Here is a 24,355-nt window from a genome sequence, read left to right as displayed (position 1 = left end):
GGAAAGCAGGATTATCGAAAAGAGGTGACAACGGAGAGGGATCAGAGGATAAGAGTGCAAGGAGACCACGTTTATACCACAAACGTAACACTGCAATGGTTAGTGGAGATAGGTCTGAGAGACAAAGAAAAACACGGTCATGACCCCAGAGCAGGGCTCGGAGATCAATCTGAGATAACTCTTGTTCTACTACACAAGAGGCTTTACGAAAGGGTCTGGGGAACCAATCAAGTAACCGTGCCAGCAACGTGGCTCTATAGTACAACTCAAAGTCAGGTAAGCCCACTCCCCCCCCCCCCCCAAGCTTCGCATAAGTCAGCAGTTTATACTTTAGTCTAGAGAACCCTTGGTGCCAAATAAATCTGATCGATAGTGATCGCAGAGATAGGAAAAAACTCCTGGGCACAGACACAGGAACTGTCTGAAAAACATATAATAACTTCGGCAAATTATCCATCTTAAGAGTGTTAATACATCTAATTAATAAGTCTAATCTAGTTATTAAGTTTTTACGCAAAGGAGAAAATAGTGGCAAATAATTATGGGAGTAAAGAGCAATGAGATCGGATGAGATCAAGACCCCGAGATACAAAAAGGCCTTTGGGCGACATTGAAAGGAAAAATTGGAGCAAAGGTGTGACAATACATGAACGGGTAGAGAAATATTCAATGCCTCCGTTTTTGAAATATTGAGCATGAAATTACTAAACAAGGCGAACCTATGGAACTCATGGAGTAAGCTAGGGAGTGAGGTGAGTGATTGTATATAACCAAGAAGGTCGTCAGTATAAACAGTTTATGATGTAATTACCTGCAGAAACCTTCACAACTTTAACCCTTCTCTTTTCTACTCTGCAACTGACCACCTCTATGCAAGAATCTCTCTCCTGTCCTGCCCTAACCTGGCCTCTGCTGTCTACAACAGTTCACTTTCATCCATATTAGACTCACTTGCTCCTCTAACCGCACAAAGCATCAGGCCCCGACCGTTACAACCTTGGCAGACTGACGACACCAAAAATCTTAAGAAACAGTCGTGCGCTGGAGCGAATGTGGCGTAAAACCAAATCACACCAAGTTTTCACCCTATATAAATCTGGTTAATTAACATACAATTCCTCCCTCCATGCTGCCAAACAAGCCTACTTTTCACTCTCATCAATAGCTTGTCATCCAGTCCTCGTCGTCTCTTCTCTACTTTTAACTCTCTACTTTCTCTACCTTCACCTCCACCCAGCACCTCACTCACTGCTTACGAGATTGCTAATCATTTCAAAAACAAGATTGATGCAATTCGTAGGGGCATCTCTACTGCACAGACATCCATCCCACTTAGCATACCTTATACTAAACCTAACTCAACACTTTCCTCTTTTGACCTTGCTACTACTTGAAGAGGTCACTAAGGTTTTCTCAGAAGCCCGTCTCACTACCTGCCCCCTGGATCCTGTCCCCTCACAACTACTACGGTCACCCTCTTCTTCCATCCGATGCTCCCTCACTCATATCTTCAATCTCTCCCTCTCTAATGGTGCCTTCACTCCCATACTTAAAAAGCCTTCCCTGGACCCCACCAACATGAACAACTTAAGACCTATCTCCCTGCTCCCGTTCACCTCTAAACTCTTAGAACGCTTAGTCTACAATCGCCTGAGCTCCTACCTCACTGACAACAACCTTCTTGACCCTTTACAGTCTGGCTTTCGCTCACAACACTCCACTGAAACTGCCCTACTAAAACTCACTCATGATCTACTAACTGCTAAAACCAATGGCCTCTACTCCGTACTCTTACTACTTGACCTCTCTGCGGCCTTTGATACTGTTGACCATCCCCTCCTCAAAAAAAACTCCACTTTCTTGGCGTGCGAGACTCTGCTCTCTTCTGGTTCTCCTCCTACCTATCGCAGAGCTCCTTAGGCGTTACCTATAACTCTGTCTCCTCCTCTCCACTCCATCTTTCTGTAGGGGTTCCTCAAGGTTCTGTCAGACCCCTTCTGTTCTCATCCTACACCTCCTCCCTTGGTCACTTGAGAAACTCCCATGGCTTCAAGTACCATCTCTATGCTGATGACACACAAATCTATCTTTCTACCCCCTCACCTCACCCCTTCAGCCTCCTCTCGCATTACTAACCTACTAAGTGACATATCGGCATGGATGTCACTCCACTTCCTCAAACTCAATCTTTCCCTGACTTCTTCATCAAGACCAATAATACAACCATCAATCCCTCCCCTCATGCCTGGGTACTAGGTATAATCCTGGACTCCGTCTGTCCTTTCAGCCCCAAATCCAATCGCTGTCCAAATCATGTAGACTTCATCTCCGCAACATCTCCTAGATACGGCCGTTTTTAACCTTGGAAACTACTAAGCAACATATTCACTCCCTTGTTATCTCTCGCCTTGACTATTGTACTCTTCATTGGCCTACTCCATCGCAGGCTATCCCCTCTTCAGTCTATCACGAATGCTGCTGCCAGACTCATCCACCTTACTAACCGTTCCGTATCTGCCATCCCTCTCTGCCAATCCCTCCACTTGCTTCTCAACGGATAAAATTCAAAACAATAACATATAAATGGGTCTCCTGTAGGAGTAAGATCTGTAATCTAAGTTTGTGGAAATGGTAAAGCATCTGGCTCTGCTTCTCCGGAGTATTAAAGCCCCTGAAATTAACTGAGGAAAAACGAATCGGCGTCATACTCGGCCAAGGTAAAGCAAAACAGGTAGAACGTATACCACCGAAAGTGCTTCACTACATCCCCCCCAACCCCAGAGGAGAAAAGAAGGGGAAATAAGGAAGGGGGAAAAGAAAGAAAAGGAGATGCTAGCAGAAGTGGAGTGTAGAATGGAGAAAAGAACCAGGAGAAAAGAAAGAAAGCCAAAAGAAGAGACTAGTAGACAATAGAACCGTCTAAATAACATACAGTGTGTCAGGAAATAGTACACTGAAGGCCTAGGTGGGGATCGTAAAAGGCACTAGGATCCAGTCCTGACACAGGCCCCCTGCAGGGAGACAGAAACCACGAGGGGAGATACCCTAATGAAAGAGCGACCCCTCTTATAACACTTTAAAATAACCCTCAAACGTATAACAGAAAATGAGCCATCCTCCTCTCCATATAAATGGAAACTTATTGGTATCAGGAGAGTTGCCCCCATGAGACTGTAGTAGTCGTGGAGAGGACAGGCCTGAGGCCTGTGGAGGAGCCCCCATATTTCCCCCAGAAAACATCTATGGTGGGACTGCAGAACTAACCTCGAGCTATCGCCCCAAGACATAGAGTGAAACAAGCACAGAGATATAAAAAAAAGAATAATCCTTACTATAACAGAAAAAATAAATAACAGTGTGCAGTAAATTAAATCAGATCAGTGCAAGAGCATGGAACCAGCAAGACTCCCCGGCTGAACGAAAGCAGTGGTCCGGGAAAGTACGAACTCAATTAAATACTTGGAGAAGACCCCCCCCCCCCCAAGACACTTGGATAAAAGATCAGCCGTCTGGAATCTTCTGAGAGGAGGACCTGGAGCGCTTCTTCAGGCCAGACCGTTGCCAGGGGGAGGGAAACAGAAGACTGGGAGTTGGTGGTTGTAGGGGCCAGTCTGAAAGGGACACCTGCGGTAGTTCAAGAGTGCCAAGGTAAGTGGGCAGATCTTCAAGGGTGCGGAACTATGCAAATTTACCATTTTGAAATGCTCTGAGTTGAAAAGGGAACTGCCATTGATAGCGAATGTTCCTCTCCTGTAGAAGCTGAGTGAGTGGTCGCAGAGCCCTACGCATGATCAGAGTTTGGCGGGATAGGTCAGGGAGGAGCATCACTGGTTTCATTAAATAAGATGGTATCTTGTGTGCTGGCAGCATGCAGAATGGCATCCTTGACCTTGAAATAGTGAACTCTGCATAGGATATCATGGACAAAGGAGGGGCCAGAATTCCTGGGACCCAGAATACGGTGTACATTGTCTAGCTCAATATAAGTTTCTTTAGGTTGTTGTAAGAGCTGATTGAAGATAGCAGTAACCGCAGCAGCTAAGTTCTTATATTCAGTGGACTCTGGTACACCCCTGATCCAAATATTGTTATGGCGGTTCCTGTTTTCTATATCATCTTGGTGGTACATGAGTTGTAGTAAAATCGTATGAGAGTTAAGGCTCTCCTCGTGTGACTGTAAAGCGTTGCATATGCCATCAGAGGTATTTTCAATCTCTTCCATGCACATGCAAATATCTTGTTTTTAAGTCAGAGATTTCTTGTTTATACATATTTTCAATACGCTTCACACATAATTCAAAATCTGCTTTAATAGGCAGGGATCTAATATAGGAGTGTAGAGACTGCATGTGGGACTGCAAGAGCAAAAAGATGCAGGAGAGGGGCTGCTGGACCGCTGAGATAGCTTATCTGAGTCCCCAGGAGAAGAGGGTTTGCCCTGAGAGCTCACCTGGGCTTCCTTCGGCAGCCGTGTCCAGGAGAGAAGAGACGCCATCTTGTCGGCTGGAGTATGCAAGGCCACGGCCGTGGATCGAGTGAAAAAATGGCCCAAATCGCTGCTGGCCTGGCCCCCAGCTGATCTCTTGGGGGTCCGGTGCTGGTTCCTGCCCATGTAGAGGGCTTGGTATTGCTCTGTAGAGGGTAAGGAGCCCTGCGGGAGAGGTCCGGATCGGGAGCTGCAGCGATGGACGTCCTACAGCTCAATGCGCCAAGCTACGTCCAACCAAATAAACTATTTAAAGTGAATGCGAACATGGACTTAGACTTTAAAGAGAACTTCCTGCAATGCAGTGTGCCTGCCCTTTATTCATCCCAGCAGATGACAAAATTGTACACTGAGCTTTGCCATTTACAATCAGAGCCAGACTTTTTATGTTTGTAGACCTCTCCGAATGTTTTTTTCTGAACCTTCCTGGGGAATTATTTGGTCAGCGCATATTTTTTTTTTTTTTTGTAACTGATTGCCATTTTCCTTTGTGACAGGTTGGTACCTGCAGTACCACCCTACCCTCTCCATAGGTAAAAACATAAACGGGTAAAGCAAATCATTCTGTGACAGACTGAAACAGGACATGGGCTTTTGGAGGGGACTAGGGGCTAACCTTCCAGCCACTGATTATGGCCCATGGAAGAGACAGAGGATTGTGTCTGCTTCACCTAGTCAGACCATGGAAGGGCTCAGTTCAGTCTCATCCCATGGAGAGAGCAGATCATTCTCTAATGATGGACAGCAATGTGATGAATGCTGAAAGGCTTGGATTATTTCTCTGAATAAACACAATATAGCTTCCCTTCTGGAGTGGAGGGAAAGGTGTAATATTAATCATGTACAGGTTAATGGTCAGAGGAAATATGGTGGCCCTCCTGCAGAGTGGGCAGGAGAAACTCCTCCACTTGCGACAGATATATTTAATCAACAATCTCCCTCAGGAAATCTATGAAGAAAAATTAATTCCACTTCTTCAGACCTGTGTTGCATTTTTGATGCACTTTTTGAGTCACATGTCCTGTATAAAACACATCACAAACAAGGTAAAACCGCATTTGCGTTTTTTTCTGTGGATTAGTGTGAAAGTAACCTAATGCCGGCCATACATAGGTTGAATTCCAAAATAATTTTCTTATGAAATCCTAGGAATTTTCTTTCCAATTTCGCACCATTAGTTGGCCACAGCATTGGCCGACTTTTGTGTAGCCATCAGATTTGAGTGATTGGGCATGTTGGCAATTTTTTGAAAAAAGAACGAATTTCTAATGAATGATGGGAGAATCGTGCAAGAAATATAGCTGAAAAAGAAACGAGCATGAGCTGTGACACGGTTACATAGTTAGTCTGTCTGAAAAAAGACAAAAGTCCATCCAGTTCAACCAAAAAAAAAAAAAGTTATAATCCTACACCCACAGTTGATCCAGAGGAAGGCAAAAAACCCAGCAAAGCATGATCCAATATGCTCCTGCAGGGGAAAAAAAATTCCTTCCTGATCCCCCGAGAGGCAATTGGATATTCCCTGGATCAACTTTACCTCTAAATGTTATATTCAGTTATATTCTGTGTATCTAGGAATGAATCCAGGTCTTTTTTAAAGCAATCCACTGAGCTGTCTACAACCAACTCTTGAGGGCGTCTATTCCACATTTTCACAGCTCTTACTGTGAAGAAACCTTTCTGTGTTTGGAGATTACATTTCTTTTCCTCCAGATGTAAAGAGTGCCCCCTTGTCATCTGTGATGACCTCAGGGTGAATAACTCTACACTGAGTTCACTATATGAACCACTGATGTATTTATACATGTTGATCATATCCCCCCTTAATCTCCTCTTCTCAAGAGAGAATAAATTTAGTTCCTCTTACCTGTTCCAGTGACCTGGAAATAAAAGAAGATTCCCAGTCACAAAAATTATCTTCTGCAGCAACATAAGGTGAAATTGAAGGCTTGGTTGGTCCAATTTCAAAATCAACCATCGGATTTAGGGTTGCAACCTCATCCTTTTAAAACCAAACCCATATTAATTATACATGTTCTGTGAGTGCTTAGGGTGGTAATAAACTCACTTAATGCCTTATCTGCATTAAATCAGGCCCAGAACAGAGTAACTAATGTGTTCAGTTTTAAAGGGATGAGGTGCAAGCCTAATCAGATTACAAAACACACCTTTTCAATTTTCTAAAGAAAATCGACCCATGTATGACCTGCACAAGGAGTACCCAAAAAAAAAAAAAAAAAATCTTTATTTAATCCTATGGAGATTTCATACAATACTTGTCCCAACAAAGTATGGACTAAGCATCGGTTTAAACAGAGATAGTTATATGCTGCTACCCTTGTTAGCCAAAGACGCAATTCTGAACTTTTCTTACATACCATAGTTACAAGGACATCTAGGTCTTGCTTTGGTACATAGGTCCTTTATGCTAAACACATTATAGTCTTTTTTTAGTACATATAAGGGATATCAGCTTGATGACAATCTTATGCGTTCTAATATTTAAAATACCAATTTGGTTACTACACATGCAGGATCTGCTTCCAACTTTGCAGTGCTACAGAATGGTTGTGCTTTTCTATTCTTTCTCATAATGCAAGTCTGTGAGTTAGGCGGCTCAATAAAAACAATGCCCTCCCTGCCTGAATAATATTTTATATCAACAGCAGTTATGTAGTTCAAGGGTCGATTCACACCACATGCAGCCGAGTGCTTTTTTTTTCTGCATCAAAAACACATTGATAGTAGGTTACATGGTTTCCAATGGCATACTTCAAACAAGTGCGGTCAGTTCCAGGAAAAAAAAAAAAAAAAAAAAAAAGGAGTAGAACATGCTGCATATTTTCTGCACTGAACTGTACTGCAACACAGTAAAAAAAAAAAAAAACGCACCTAAATGCATGTCCTTATTTAAATTGAAGAAAAAGAGGGGGAAAAATTAACCAGAATGCATCAAAAACACACGGGAACACATTATAAAAAAAATGTGCTTACAGAAATGCATCCGGACTGCATTTCTATGGTGTGAATTGGCCCATCAAAACTCTACCTTTAACAAAATAAAGTGAGAGGTAGCTTGTTACATGTTAAAGTCATATACAAAATGCTTTAAGCGGTATTAAACACCAAAAGCAAATATTAAATTGCAGCTTGCCAGTTCTTAAAATGCGGTGACTGCATTGGCATTTTTTAGGTTTTGTTTTCTATATTTTCACCTGGTAATCTAGCCAGTAGGTTTGCTGGGTTTTTTTTTTTTACAGAACAAGCTGCCCTGTTGCAAATGTAGAAGTTAGAGGGTTGAGACAAAAAAATTGAACACCAACAGGGGTGCTTACAATGATCAGACACTAAACTGCTACATCAAAACTGTTGGTATAACTGCTTATAAAGTGTTAACTGAAGTTTAGCTTCAATTTGTTAGTATATCTAAATCTGCTAGTGCATCTAACACTACCCTTCCCCAGACTGATAATGCTACTGTCTAGAGCTGTGTTTCACCGTTACTCCTTCATCCAGAATGGTATCTAAATTTAGGTGTTACTGGCTAAAACACTAGGTGAAAACAGATGGGGGAAAATAAAAAAAAAAAAAAAAAGGGAAACTAATGCATCCACTACCTCTAAAGATTGGCAAACGGCAATATATTAAATTTTTGGTTTTCGGTTTAATGCCACTTTAAAAGGTAAAATGTACAATATGAGATCACTGGAAGTACAGTGCAATTTCCCTTTAACTGTCAGATTGGAGGGTATAATCACTTGCTGCAGAATGTGAAAATACTGCTGGATTCTTCAAATGTTTAAGCCTGGTACACACTAGCAGTTTTTTTCACTCAACCCAGGGGGCTGCAGAGCTCTGGAGGAGCCGCTGTACTAACAATTCTCCCCAGCTGAGCTATTGTGTTCTGACAGGGAGATGGTCAGCTCTCCTTTACACTCGATTCAGCAATTGGCTGAGACCGCTGATCGGGAGCCGATCGGCAGACCTTTTTTTGATCATGCCCCTTCGACAGAAGCAAGCCAAAGAGCTGACGTCTGTCAGCCTGGCCGCCGTAAAAATGGACCGAATGTCGGCCGGTTTTTATTGTACCGGCTGATGCAACCCAACATTCAGCCCGTGCGTACTAGGCCTTAAAGTGGAATTCTGGTCTAAAATGAAAATCTGCCATTGGTTAGTTTGTATAATAAGTAAACTTTTTATATTCTGCATTATTGCAATTGCTGATTGTCTGTTTAGATACATTAGTCTAATCTGGACATTCAGCAACCGACAATGGTGTGCCTGTGCAGCCGAACATGGCTACTCACAGGCACTTCCTGGAACCTTTGCTGATGCCTGTTTAAGAATCACAGCACGGCTCCACCCCCATCCCACCTGGCCCTGTACCATCAGTAATGCCGTATGTTTTTCATGAATGAGAATGCTTGTGCATTGTGAGAACTCCAATGGGAATATGATTCAGCAGCTCCCATCCTCCAAGCCTTGCTTTGGCTTGCAGGAATGATGAAGAGGTGTAAACAGTAAATCTAATTTCACTAAAGAAACATCTTTTCCACATATCAGGGTAACAGTATGGTGTAACTGATTGCATGGAGTTAATTGAAACAAGCCTTTCCTTCCACTTTAAAGACTGAGGTGTTCTTAAATGTTACCAATAGTGCTGCACCGAAATGAAAATACTGAACCAAAACCGAAAATTCAGGATGCACTTGGCCAAAAACTGAAACCGAAATGGAAAGTTTTAAAAAAATATATATTTTCTATATATAATTGTATTATATTCGACTTTTTAATTAATATCGTGAATTTAAATAAAAAAAATACAATTCAGTAACGTAAAACAACTTTTATTGAAAGGAACACACAAAAATTGGACAGAAAATAAAATACGTATATATAAAATTAAAAAAAACTTAAATAGGAGGCATTTTTGCATTGAAGTCAATGGGACATGATTTTGCATTGAAGTCAATCATCATTATTGGCAAAACGCTGATAACCCTATTTTCGGCGGCTCATATATCTGTGCATCACTAGTTACCAACACCTGAAACAAAGCCCTTGCGATGTTTATGTCCAGTTCATTAAAGTAAAATTTTAGGCAAAAAATTTAAATGTATCTGTTAAGCACCATTAAAAGCCTTGTCTATATGTTTTGTTTGTTCTACTCTCCCTGCATACAACAGAAATTACCTGTTGATGCTGCCAGACCATTCTCCTTTGTGTCACTTCCTTTGCTAGCTAAACAATGTTTTCTGACCCCGTGTCAAAAATCATGATGTGTTATCAGCCTCCCATCAGTTCTGTTTGCAAGGACTACAGAGCGCTTTTCCAACACAGGGAAGAGACATGAGCAATACCATTGTGAGGCACTGTTCACATCAGAACGTGATTCGGGATACCTGTGTTCAGTGTGTGTCTCCAGCATCGCGTTTAAAGCGCACTGCAGTTGTGATCAGCAGCAGGTGTCAATGTTAAGTTACCCAAGTGCAGGTCGCAAAGGCTGTGCGTTTGCCTGCACTGGATCACATGGTAGAGAAGTACCATGCAAAATGGTTGCAGTGCGTTTCCAAAAGTAGTGCGTGCACCACTATTGGTGCGGTGCAGAGTGATTTTTCATTTAATTTGGAATGGGCTCAAATCACACCACACTGAGCCGCATGTGAATCGCACAAGAACACACAGAGTGTTCCCATGCAATTACTAGTGTGAATCAGCCCTAACAGCTGACAGACAAGCTAACTTGTCTATCAGCCACAAACCCCATTCAACAGCACTTCGTGCATCCTGCTACTTGCCGACTCCCAAGAGTTGTGGCTAGTATCAGCCAATCAAACATTCCCAAACTGCATAAGGTGCAAGAAAGCATCGAAAATTTATTTTTATTCCACTGCCTTCTATTTCTCCTGAAATAACATGTAGGTTGATGGATAGACTTTCCCACTGCCAGCACCATTTCTGAATGGGGAGAGAGCACCAAGCATATAATCTTCATTGACTAAGAGAGGCAAGAAAAATTGTTTTGGTAAAATGGCTTTTCCATTTCAGCTGGAATATACATTTATAGTTGTTGAGATATGTCTATAGCTGTACCTTAAACTTTTTTAAACTCATTTAAAAAGGGACAAGGTGATGGCCAATTGATGTAGACAGTTACATCTAAAAGCAAATTAATTTATATACAGTCTGCAACAGCAGACATCCTCTTGCCAACTATTTTTCCAGCTAATATTTCCATGGGTGGCTGCTATTGTGTTCGCTGTAAATTTGTTTTGCTGCACTATCAGCTTTGGGCTGGTGTTTAAATCAAAATCTGTTGCCCTTACACATAAGCACACACAATCCTCAAGGTACTCTGGGAAGGGAACATAATATGTGATAAACACTTCGCAACTTATTATATATTACTTAAAATGTAATGTAAAATTCTTTTTGCTCTGAGCAATATAAGTAAGACATAATACTTTGTTATCACTCAGCACTACATGTCATGATATATATAGCAACAATTACAGATGCACAATAATTTAGTGTACCATTCTTCATATTGTTACCAACAAAAACTCCATGGTATACTTTTACTCAATAAGTGCACACGCAGACAAAATCCATATAGACTTTATTTGTTCCCTGAAATAAATATTTGCACTCAAACATGCAAGCTTTCAGTCTTATATATGGGTAACAGCATACATGGTCATGTAGCAAACTATGAACAAATTGCCATGGATCCTTGGTCATTCATAACTATTAAAAGGCAACCAATCACCTTTATTAAACATTCTGCTACATAAGTGGGAAATATATGGTATGTAATAAATATTGTTTGTAGAAAAAATGTTTTAAAACCAACAATGCCCATTGCATCAGTACAAATAAAGTACAATATTTTACATACCACTTTATATTTCCCATCCATGAATATTTACACACAAGAAATTTGGTGGTTTGCTTTTGCCAAATAACCCCAAGATCATGTACCCATCTGGGGAGGGCAATGTGTAAATATTTTATGGCACCAAAAAGAGGTAATTCTTTCAGTGCCATTTAGACTCTGAATAGAAAGTCAATAAAGCCACCCTGGGAACACAGGCTTGTGTGTGCTGGAACTGAAGCAGAAGATCCACAGGTACCATCTGGCATAGGGTTCTGTAGTCAGGCAAGACAAATGTCCTTATCACTCATCATCTGATGATTCCTCCTCAGCTTCTTCCAACCACTGTATAAACTTCTGCAGCTGTATGAATGAATAATTTATATGGCTCAAAAACCAATACAGACTAAGATGGAAAGAAATTAAAACAGAAATGCATAAAAAACACTTACCGCTTGCTTCTTACGCAGTTGTCGTCCCTTATCCGTTATGTCTGATTGTGAAAACCAACGGAGAATCATCTCTTCTGCTAGTACATCCTGCTGGTAAAATCCCATTAAAACCTATGGTGGAATAATAAATAAATACGCTTACAATACACAACAGTTCAGGTACTAGACAAAAATCCAGCATTAGCACAAATAGTACATATACAGTAGATGCAGAGAAAACATTCCTTTACTGTAGTGAGACAAAAACGGATTCAAGAGTTAACACAGACACTTCACGAGGCAGTGACCCTACTAGTATATCAATAAATAATTGTTATGAAGGTATGCATTTTCAAATTGAGTGTTTTCAGCCTGCCAGGTCTCTTGGATGGAAAGAGTCAACTGTATCAATCCGGCAAAGTTCAGAACTGTTTCAGAGTTTTAAGCTGGGACACTATTTCTAACATCCAGACTGACTTTGCATTTGGACACACGCATCATTATCTGGCAAGTATAAATCTAAAATATATATAAATACTGTACTGCAATGATGAGAGAACAGTAGAAGATAAAAGGGTGAACACTATTCTAGCCTCCTTTCTCTCACAACACAACCAGGGACTAGGTCAATCCAGTGGTTGGGGTTAAAGAGAACATTTGGGATAATGGCAGGAGATTAATATACAGAGGCCATGGAATATTGTATCATCTCATTTCTTTCGCTCTGAGGCCCCTAGTCATAGTTTCCAAAATTTAATTCTCTTTCAGTTTCACGATAATTGATTGGAGGAGAATTTGGTGGTGTGGCATGCATCCTATGGAGAGGTTTTACCATTGGTAATTAGTATGATTTAATAAACTGAGGTTTTGCTATGTTACAAAATCTAACATAAGGGTGTATAAATGAAGTCAATTTTATGTTTTCATCAATATCTCTTAATTATAAATAGAAATAAATGGCCTTAAAGCATTTCCCAAAACAGTTACATTCAGAGAATGCCTTAAAAATTCCCTCTGAAAAAGCCGAATTTGCTCTAAGAATCATAAATGACCCTGCTTATAAAGCATTTTGGGAGATTGCATATTGATATAAAGCACATGAAATATCACTAAATGTGTTGTGATTTGCAAATGAAAGTATTAAATATTTGGAAACCGATGTGAATTGTGGGAACATTTGTATTTTGGTTCTAATGATAGTGATAACAGAAAACAGTTTGTACCATACTATGCAATGTCTCTTTTGCAATAAAATGTCGCTCCCTGCCTGCTCGAGGTCTTCTCTAGCACTGTAAACAGAGCTGCACATGTGGCATCTGGCAGCCCTCTTTGACATCATACTGTACTGGCCAATGAAGAAGGCTGAAGACTTGCACACAGGAGTAGATGCTGGCGCCAGCGAGGGACCATTGGAAAGGCGAGTATTAACCCCTTTAGTTCCACAAAGGCTTTATTTAGTTAAATCAGAACTAAATCCATCAATTTAACTGTTTCCCAAAACAGTCAGGGCTCGTTCACACCATGGTGCAGAGACATCAGTTTTTCTGCACGCGTTCTGCAAGGGCACAATAAAATCAATTGTTCTCTATGTGCCCTGTTCACACCACAACACTAGTATCACATGCAGAATTTTTCTGCTCAGGAATCTGAAAAGTGTGTATAATTAATTGAAAAACGCATGAAACCTGATGTAAACTCCTGTCTACATAGGTGAAATCTGTGCGGGTTTCCTATCAGTTTTTATGTACGTATTGTGTGAACGAACCCTTTTGACAGATTCTGTTGACAGATGGCTTGAAACTCTATTGAAGGATACCTTTGTCTTTGCCTTACAACACAGGAATCTGCAATGTGTATAAAACTCATTGAAGCGCGCATGAAAACCGATGTCTCTGCAAGTGAAATCTGCATGTCAGTTTTTTTGCACGTATGGTGTGAACGAGACCTTACATTCAAGGCATACCGTGCATGATAACTGTCACACGTCCTTGTGCTTTCAACCAAATGGTCAAGATATCAAAAAGATGGTGTGACAAATGAACACATCTGAAGCACCGTGGCAACTGCAGATCAAACAGAAGCTAAGATGGCAGCTTCCTTGGCTATAAAAGATAGGAGGGTTTAGTTCTGCTTTAATTTGAATAGGAAATTCCAATATGAATAGGCTCTTTGAGACGAATATTTTACTAACAGAGCTACATAATACTTTACTGTTTAAACCTCTGTGTAGGTCACTCCTAGAGTCATCCTTTTACTTTACCTTTGCAATTGCTGCCCAAAGGGACTCGTGATCTAGAAAGAATTCTTCCATAGCTACAAGACAGCACAAGTGATCTGAAGCACGCTTTATGTAGTTCTTGAAAAGTGGAGTCCATCTCTTCAGAAGCTAGTGAAACAGAAGAGTGATTAATCCATATATTTTTAACCATAAACACTACGTAAAAATGTAAAATGAATGCATTCTGGTTTGTGAACTACTCCTTATATCACAAAGCAGAAAACGTTTTAAGGCCCATTTTCTTCTTTTATATGCATTTGCCATTATATTAAATAGCAACCTTCTCCAACCAGCAAATGATTGTTTACTGAATGACTACTGGATTTCACTGAGCAATTTAAAAGTGCGATTTTCACAGCAATTTAAAAATGCATCCATTTTGTAGTCCATTTTTAGGGTCATTTATTTATTTCAGGTACTTGTATAGCGCCGTCAATTTATGCAGCGCTTTACATATATATTGTACATTCACATTAGTCCATAACCCTCAAGGAGCGTACAATCTAAGGTCCCTAACTTACATTCATACTCATACTAGGGCCAATTTAGACAGGAACCAATTAACCTACCAGCATGTATTTGGAGTGTGGGAGGAAACTGGAGTACCCGGAGGAAACCCACTCAGGCACAGGGAGAACATGCAAACTCCAGGCAGGAGGTGCCGTGGCTTGGAATCAAACCAATGAGCCAAGTACTGCCAGGCGAAAATGCTAACCATTTAGCCACTAGGGTCATACATATTCACTATGAATGGGCTCAGAAAGGTTACCCCTCACTTCTTTATCTTCACCAACCTCACAGACCAGGGAAGCCACAACATTTCATTTCAGTCAAAATCAGATTGAATAGTTACTACAATAAGAAATGTCCTCAGGACAAGAGAGGAACACTCACAGGTAGCAGAGTGCTGCAGTAAGGATTGATATCAAGCACTCCATTCAGCTGCTGCAAAGGGAACTCTAAGACCACCTTGCATAAAACTTGCATGACTTCCACAAGAGAGATGTTGTAGGCGTGTCTGTATAGATTGAAATAGAAAAAGTTAAATTTGCATTCTTGAGTACCTATATTCCTCATAAACTACTTCAAAACATCAGTGCTATTATCACTTTTTTAAGATCACCCTGATCCATTTTATTAATTCACATTACAAAAAAAAAACATTGCCTGTAAATTTTGGCACGTTTTTCTGTGCAGGAAAAGCGGAAACCATAGGGATTTTTCAGAGCCTATTACGACCTGCAATCTTGAGGTTATATTTTGAGAATTGTTGTGTAAATATGTATTAAATATATATAAAATTTGTTGAGAAACAGTCAGTCTGAAATCTGTCACAAAAAATATCAAGGTCGTCATTTCTGACCAGCTTTAGAAAAGGCTTAATTTCTGGTTGCCATGACAATCGTTTGATATCACTGTTTATTTCATCACTGACTTAAACAAGTATCCATATCAGGAGTTCTGGCTTCACTTGCACGTCTTATGTTTAAAGACAGTGGGGGAGATTTACTAAAGCAGGTAGCCAATCAGCTTCTAACCTCAGGTTGTTCAATTAAGCTTTAGCAATGAAACCTGGAAGCTGATTGGTTTCCATGCAGAAGTGCACGAGATTCTGCGTGAACCAGCTTTAGTAAATAAACCCCAGTGACATAGTACTGAAGCCTGATTATCAGTATTATAGCCAGGCAACTAGTATTCTCAGAAGATCAGCAATGGCATTCTAAACATTTCTCTCAAGACAGCTTTCCATTAAAACGCTTTTTTAAAATTCTGCCTAGAATTACTGTATTGTGTCTTAATTTACTATATAGCATAATCACATATGATTATAAAAACCACAGCACATGACTTATGTCTGTAACCAATTACTCAAAATAATTTCTCAACATGTCTTACCCCATAGGTTTGAACCAGAATTAAAAGCTCAGTTTCCAAGATACAACGTACGCTCTTCCTGGTGCCCTCTATAGCTACTGTTGTGTCAATCAGCAGGATGCAGAGAGGGTGAGCATGGCACAAAGAATGTAATGGTGTAAGGTATATTAAAGCAGAACTTTACTCATAACGATTGATAAAAAAAAATAGCATAATTATTAATGTGGAATGTATGTTCCTTGCTAAAGAATGTTATCAAAATTAGTGTGTGCTGTAAATTGCCTCCAGCATTGCTCCAGTCTCTTACTGGAGGCTGCCATTTTGTTGAAGCCCTGAACAGCAGTTAAAGCAGTGAAATCCTCCTATCCTTTTCAGCCAAGGAAGCTGCCCTCTGTTTAATCTGCAACTGCCATGATGCTGCACATGTCTTCAGTTATAACGCCAGTGTTTTGATGGTTTTACAGGTTGGTTGAGAACACAAGCAAATGTGACAGTTACATTTCTGGCATACTGGGAATGTAACCGTTTTTTGAAACTGTTAAATATTTAAGTTTAGTTCTACTATAATCTTTAGGGCCAATTCATGCCAGTGTGTTAATCAGCATTTTTGCGCAGTTGTAAAAGACAGATCAACGGAAGGACAGCTGAAAAACAAAAAAAACTTCCAATGTGCGATATTCACACCATAAAACACTGTGTTGACGTGCACTGCACTAAAACGCAACATGTATGCATTTTAGCGCAACGGATGTAAGTGGCTGTCAACACAATGCACAGGGTATCCTGTGAAAGTGTAGTACGCTGTAACGCATGCTAAAATGCATGTCAACGGATATCAAAAATGTATGCCAACGGATGTCGGCGCCTGACTAAAATTGATGAAAATGTACATCCATTTTCTATACATTTTGGTGCAAGACAGTGTGAACTGGTCTTTAAGCCTAGTACACGCGATTAGAAAATTGTATGAAAAATACCGCTTTTGAAGCAACTGTACGATAAATCTGATCTTTAGTACACAGTTCTCGTCTGAAATTATCTGAAGGCACAAGCACGAAAATGTTTCTCGTACGATACCAGATCGTATGATTTTTGTTTAATTAGTAGAGTTTTTTTATCCAAAAATACAATATAAATACATTACACCACTTCCAAATTTTCTTTCGGTCGTACAAGAATTTTCATAACCACTTCACTTTAATATGAGACTAGCATGCAATAAAAAAAAAAAAAAAAAGGACAATCATTTGTCCAATATTCTCATCGTGTGTACAGGCTTTAGACTGTCATAAGATCTGCTTCTACAAATTCAGCATAGTACCTAAAAATGGAGAGCAACTGAGCATGTGCAGACCAGGGTGAGACAGTGTATTACTGGATTTTAAACTGTATAGGCACTTAATTTTTAATGTTTTACATAGCTATATCTGCAAATGGGGCCAGCCTGAAGTGATCTAGCAAGACTTTATTTTCTGAATAAAGTTCCACTGCAACGATTATCCCACTACAATATGTGCTGTTAAAACGTCCTGTTTGTTACGGAGAATGAAAATTATGTAATAATCTTGGTCAAAATTGCAAATAACTGTTTTTTGGCTAGAGTTCAGTTTTGTGGAGTATGATTATTAATATATTCCTGAGAGAGTCAACTAATATACTACTATCAGCTGACAGAGCAGGGCTGTGCCATGTTCAGGAAGGATTTGGATAATATAGCTAGCTGTGCCTTCAGCACATGGATGAAAGCAGGAGCCAGCCATGCCTGCTCCCTCCCCAGCCTGTTGCTCCGTTGAGTGCTAGAGGAGCCGAGCAGGGTGCAGATTGAGAGCTTACATACTAGCGGTCACGTGATCTGTCAGATCTTAAAATTAGCATGGCATGGCTGCAGTGTCATGGGAGTATGTCAGCATGAAGGCAAGTTTGTAGGTTTGGTTTTTTTTTTTACTAACCCCACATTTCTCCTTTTAATACATTTTGCAACTTACTTGAGAGAGTTGATTTCTAGGAGCAGATTTTCACATGAGATGTTCTCCTCTACGCCCCTCTGTAGTGTTCCCAAAACCTCATTCTGAAAAACTAAATTGAGAAAAAAAATTTGAAATAGGAATCAAGCAGAGGAGGGCACCATTTCATTAAATTATTATTTTTGTGAATAGGGAACTCTTTTCTTCCAACACTTTATAGGCAATTTAGTAGAACTAAACACTGGAACAGAGACAGCAACCCACTTAAATGTAATATGTTCCTGATACATCACTATAAATCATTACCTTTAATGTCATCTAGAAGAGGTGAAGTTGGTCGACTGTCTATTTGCTCTGAAGCTGTGCTCTTTCCACTTTCACTATCACTGTCCTCTTCATTGGTAATGGTAAGACCTAGGATTAGAAAGAAAAGGGTGATATACAAGGAGGAAATGCAAAAAGCGCTTGGTACAATGTGAACTTAAAGTGTTGGTGCTCTCTTTCTTGCATCCATTCTGGTGCATAACTGAAGGTCTAACAATTTAATCCCTTCACGCTGGTGAGGCGCCCTTTAAGGGGTTTCTGATGCCGGGAGGCAGGGCTTAGGGTCATGTGACGCCGTGATTGGCTGTCACGGCAGTCACTTGATCAGAAAGGTCCCGATCACATCGGGACCTTTCAGTGGGACGCCGACACGTGTCGCAGGGCACAAGCTCTCAGCACTTTTGTTTACAAATGGTATGCAAATATGCGGCCGCTCAGCGTCAAAACCCAGCTGGCGAAAGGCATATTTGCGTACACTTGGCGTGAAGAGGTTAACAAAGAAATGAGAATCCTAACTAGATAAGCACCATTTTGCACATAGAACTCAAGAACATCCATATAAATAAAACAAGGTTTCAGCTTTAAATTTTCAGGTCACTTTTAAAAATGTTAAAATGTTTTCAAAATATGCAAAAATTATGAAATCAATGGGCAAAGCTCAACAACTAGGAAATAACAGGGAGCCGGATAAAAGGTAAATGTATATAAAAATATATTTAACAATAGATTTTAATGCAGATCAGAGAAGCCACAAACCTAAATATACCTCAAGATAATTTTTACAATGCGCAGCCACAGTATGCAAAAATTACAGATGCCTGTGCAATTGTACAAATTCAAACGTATACCTCTACTGTGTGCTTCCAATGCTGCCAAATCACAGCCAGCAAGTAAATGAGAAAAGCCTGGACTCCAATGATGCACTACAGGCTTCCAGGCACTGAAAAGAGTTTTGCATAGAAAAATATTTTAAAAATTTGCTTGCGTCTGGGTCAGGAAGAAGGCCAGATATACAGGGTTTAAGGTCTAATTGGAGTGGAGAGCCCATCCAGTCATGCAGTAACTTAATGATTTGTGTCCAACAGGAACATATCATCAGACAGGTCCATAGCAGATAGAAAAAGGCACAGCATCTAGAGACCCGGAGTGGAGCAAGATACTCTCTATGCATAATGTATAATTGCGTGAGTCTATCCAATAACCTGGGATAAACGAGAAAAGGAGCCCAAACGAGATTTGGCTATGCAGGTGACTGTGGGGGTGCACAAAGCACTGTACAGGGCAGAAAACAACTTAGTGGGTTCTGTACCCGCGATAAGGGTCCAGATAGGGTCTGGAGGGTAGGAACTGTATCTAAGACCTGGGCCCGCAGGGCACGGTGAAGCAGTATATAATAAATGTTTGATTTTGGGTTTAAGGGTTCATTCTGCTTTAATTCACCATCCTGGATCTTTCTCCAGTGTCAGTTCAGCGTTCAAATGCTTTCTCCTACTTGTAGTGGATACCCACAGAAAGGAGTAAATTGTGGAGCTTGGTGAGGGCTGGAACAGAAGATATGATATGACAAAAGGGATGTACTATGAAAGTAGAAGCTTGATGTGGGGGAAAAAAAAGAGAAAGCGCAAAAGCTGTAGTTCACGGATAACTGGGTAAAAAATAAAAAGAATTCTACAAAAGATGGAAGGATTGAGCAACTGGCCAGGGATAAGACTCATAATGGAAGTGGGATTCCATGAGTTGGACCCAAAGAAAAAAGAAGCCAACCACTTCTGTTCTGTCAAAAACTATAGCACTGGAAAGGTAACTTTTGAAGACCTGACAGTCTAGGACAAGCAGCAATGGAGAAGGCAGCTGTAACTTTTGAAGATCTGACAGTCTAGGACAAGCAGCAATGGAGAAGGCAGCTATCAAGAAAAGTCAGTTATTGGAAGCATGATCTGTTAATTTATCAGACAAATTACACACAGCACCACATCTACAGTATTGGGTATTAATACTTCAATGTACATTTCCCCATTGCCGCTTCTTACTCACCCCACAGACTTCTCTGCAAGGCCTCCTCCTCCTCTATGTCATCAGGTATGTCTGAAGTTTTCCACACATAGCCTTCTCCTTTCAGTCCAACCTCCTCCTTGTTGTAAACTGTGAAAAGAGCATACTAAAATGCTAGAAAGAGACAATATTTCATTAACATTTTTATAACCTGCATGTTATTGTCCTTATTACCTTTCACTTTCAACTTATCCTTCTCTTTACCACTGGCTGAATCATCACTAAAGTCATCATCATCTTCCTGATCCTCATCTGGATGATGTAGTGAAATGACAGTGTTCTCTGGCAGATTTATATCAGGGCCAACAATGACCTAAAGGTGGACATAGTAGAACAAAAGGACTAAGCAGCACTTTAAGGTAAGGTCACTTGAGAGATTACAAATGCTGTGATCATCTTGACAGAAAATTGCTGAAAGGTTCTCTTATCACAAAAGCATGGGGTAAACTGGATATGCTTCAAATTATGTGAAAATGCGCCGTTGATATTTTCAGCCTGCACACATTTGCATTGGGCTCTCCTTCATGCCCAGAAAAATATCCCTTTTTGGGTGAGCCTGTAAGCTTACGCAATATCACCTATCTGAACTCAGGCTCTTATTTCACTCCCCCATTTTTTGAAGAGATCTCCCTAATCCTATTACCTTCCCACTCATTTAAGGTATGGGAAATGCCAAGTATTCAGGCAAAATTGTATCCGCTCATCTTTCCCTTTACTCATTTTTGAGGAATCCATTTTTTTTACCCTAGGACCCCCCTAACCACTTCTCATGGTGAAAAGATTTTACCTTATGCCAAAATTACAATCTTTTAAGTCCTTCTGGATTAATGTCTTTTGAATCTTTTAGTAACTGACATACCATGCCACCTAGAGAAATATTTGAATATATTCAAATTAAACATTACACATTTTCCCAGCTTTGACATTTTGATACCCCTATGTCGCTTTCAACTTTTGCACACATTTGTAATACTGATCCCCATGCTCCAAGGATTACTTTCACTATTTACCCATTGATAGTCTTGTCATGTTCCTCCTTGCCGTCCAGATATAACAAAAATTGGGAGTTGGATCTTGAGATCACTAGCTCCCCTGATGACTGGCAAGAAATATGGTCTAACACATCGAAAAGTTCATTTAAAGTCCTAACCACAGAAACAAATAATAATGTGTCAATGCAATGGTACTTGGTACCCTTTGGTCTCTTCCACGTGATTCCTGGATATCCTACTAACTGTTTTAGGGGATGCAATGCTGATGGCACATTTGGACAAAATCTGGTGGAATGATCTGAAAAGTCATAGTTTTTGGTCTCACACCTACCAAATAATATATACCATCTTGGAAAACACCAGTAGAGGCCCTTCTAGATAGAAAACCAGTTGATTACTCAAAGTCAGAATTCAAACTCTCTCATATATCTTTACTGCTGCAAACCAGACCATTGCTAGATCAAGGATAAAGCCAAACATTCCTTTTGCAGAGCTTCAATTTCACATTAATGTGTGCATGACATGGGAAAAAATCTAAATTCCAGAAAGCATGGGAACTCTGGATTACACACTACATGCCAGTGGACTTTGACTGTATTCTTCCCACTATCTAAAGCAGGCTACAGTACACACATGCCAAAAGTCATCCAGGTTCAGCAGGAACCAGACAACTTTTGGTATATGTGTACTCTTCACTGTACCTGTCAGAATACAATAGCACAACAGGAGAGATCCCTGCATCAATACCACTTGTGTTGATGTGGGGTTCTGTGCAGTTTTTTTTCCTTCATTCAACCCCCTGGATAAACAAACAAAAAAAAAATTACACGCACGCACACACACTATATATATAACTATCTCCAGATCCGTCCAACTTAAATTCTTCTAGCTAGGCCTGAGTCAACGTCTTTTTTACCTAGGCCTCTGTAGGCGGAAATTCATCTTGCTGAGCAAGATTGACTCCCCTCCTCTTCCAAACTCCCTTTTTTCCCTCCTCCTCCTTCCCTCTTTATTATTTATCACTTTCCCGCGCTCCCTTGCCACCTTTTGATACAGCTCTTCCTATATACTTATTATTTCCGGGTCTGTCTCCTCTGTGCGATTACCTGACCTCCGACCCTGAGATTCTGACACAGAGATGCAGGGTTTTTGGAACAGTGCAAACTCTAGATCATACACCAGACCTATATCCTACTGTTGTGAAAATAGAAAATCCTGTGTAGTTGGTTATCAATTTACTCTGTCAGTTTAAGCACATTTTATCTACACTCTGTTTTGTTCTATGACCAAAATGCTAGATTTGAAAATGTAAAATTTCAATACAAATGCATTAAGAGGAAATCGTGCCATTGTGAAACCAAGGACAACTCCTATAGAAAACTATGTCGAGGGGAAATTAACTTCATCAGGTAAGCATGCAATTTTTACTCTGTCCTCAGTGCCAGACTTGAGCCATGGCTTAGAGTGGCTGGGCTTTCAATGTCGCACCTACAATTGTGTTCAAAATAATAGCAGTGTGTTGAAAAAAGTGAATAAAGCTCAGAATCCTTCTGATAGCTTTTATTTCCATACACACAAATGCATTGGGAACACTACACATTCTATTCAAATCAAAACATGAAGAAAAATATATCAAATTTGTGTTGTTCCTCTAAAAAAATTGAAGAAAAGTGAATATTAGACTGTTCCAAAAAATAGCAGTGTTTGTATTCTTCTTTACAAACGCAAACATTCACTATATAAACTGAAAAATGTTTGAAGATTTTGCTTTCCTTTGAATCACTTAATATTTAGCACTGTTTCTGAGAACTGCTGTACATCTGTGTTGCATGGAGTCAACCAACTTCTGGCACCTGTGAACAGGTATTCCAGCCCAGGATGATTGGACTACATTCCACAGTTCTTCTCTATTTCTTGGTTTTGCCTCAGAAACTGCATTTTTGATGTCACCCCACAAGTTTTCTATTGGATTAAGATCCGGGGATTGGGCTGGCCACTCCGTAACGTCAATCTTGTTGGTCTGGAACCAAGATGTTGCACGTTTACTGGTGTGTTTGGGGTCGTTGTCTTGTTGGAACACCCATTTCAAGGGCATTTCCTCTTCAGCATAAGGCAGCATGACCTCTTCAAGTATTCTGATGTATTCAAACTGATCCATGATCCCTGGTATGCGATAAATAGGTCCAACACCGTAGTATGAGAAACATCCCCATATCATGATGCTTGCGCAACCATGCCTCACTGTCTTCACAGTGTACTGTGGCTTGAATTCAGTGTTTGGGGGTTGTCTGACAAACTGTCTCCGGCCACTAGACCCAAACAGAACAATCTTACTTTCATCAGTCCAGAAAAAGTTGCGCCATTTCTCTTTAGGCCAGTCAATGTGCTCTTTGGCAAATTGTAACCTCTTCAGCACATCTTTTTTTCATCAGTGGGACTTTGCGGGGACTTCTTGCAGATAGCTTGGCTTCACATGGCGTCCTCTAATTGTAACAGTACTCACAGATAACGTTAGATCTTCTTTGATCTTCCTTGAGCTGATTGTTGGCTGAGTCCTTGCCATTTTGGCTATTCTTCTATCCATTCGAATGGTAGTTTTTCGCTTTCTTCCACGTCTTTCAGGTTTTGGTTGCCATTTTATAGCATTTGCGATCATTTTAGCTGAGCAGCCTATCATTTTCTGCACTTCTTTATATGTTTTCCCCTCTCCAATCAACTTTTTAATCAAAGTACGCTGTTCTTCTGAACAATGTCTGGAACGACCCATTTTCCTCAGAATTTCAGAGAGAAATGCACTGTAACCAGCATGTACAACATTTGCTGCCTTCCTTCCTTAAATAAGGGCAATAATTGCCACCTGTTTTTCAAAGAATGAATGACCTCACTAATTAGAACTCCACACTGCTATGATTTTGAACATGCCCCTTTCAATTAGTTATTCAATTACACAGAATCAGCAGCATGCATGTCATGACTGTTGGGTCTGTTGGATTTCTATTACTCTACTACACCTGCTAGTAAATTATTTGCCATGTAGAAATATCATTTCTACCAAAAACAGTGATTGATCGGTTAGTGA

At 40.2% G+C, this 24,355-nt stretch overlaps 1 protein-coding gene across 1 annotated transcript in view; it reads right to left on the bottom strand.

The window, feature by feature from the left end:
• Positions 1-9,317: 9,317 nt before the first annotated feature.
• The window catches only part of EIF2B5 (eukaryotic translation initiation factor 2B subunit epsilon), a 46,386-nt gene continuing 31,348 nt past the window's right edge, over positions 9,318-24,355 (bottom strand). The window contains exons 9-16 of the mRNA XM_089685464.1: positions 20,459-20,597; positions 20,267-20,374; positions 18,215-18,322; positions 17,930-18,020; positions 14,964-15,087; positions 14,052-14,177; positions 11,813-11,923; positions 9,318-11,723 (exon numbers count right to left, since the gene is read on the bottom strand). Coding sequence (XP_089541590.1) covers positions 11,664-11,723; positions 11,813-11,923; positions 14,052-14,177; positions 14,964-15,087; positions 17,930-18,020; positions 18,215-18,322; positions 20,267-20,374; positions 20,459-20,597 — 867 coding nt within the window. The 3' untranslated portion in view covers positions 9,318-11,663. The remainder of the gene's footprint in view (positions 11,724-11,812; positions 11,924-14,051; positions 14,178-14,963; positions 15,088-17,929; positions 18,021-18,214; positions 18,323-20,266; positions 20,375-20,458; positions 20,598-24,355) is intronic.

Source organism: Staurois parvus, unplaced genomic scaffold, assembly GCF_062004578.1.
Source record: "Staurois parvus isolate SC_StPar_1 unplaced genomic scaffold, SC_StPar_1.0 ptg000376l, whole genome shotgun sequence".
NCBI classification, from domain to species: Eukaryota; Metazoa; Chordata; class Amphibia; order Anura; family Ranidae; genus Staurois; species Staurois parvus.
Note: the sequence above shows the minus strand (reverse complement) of the source record. Positions and strands in the feature narration are given on the sequence as shown.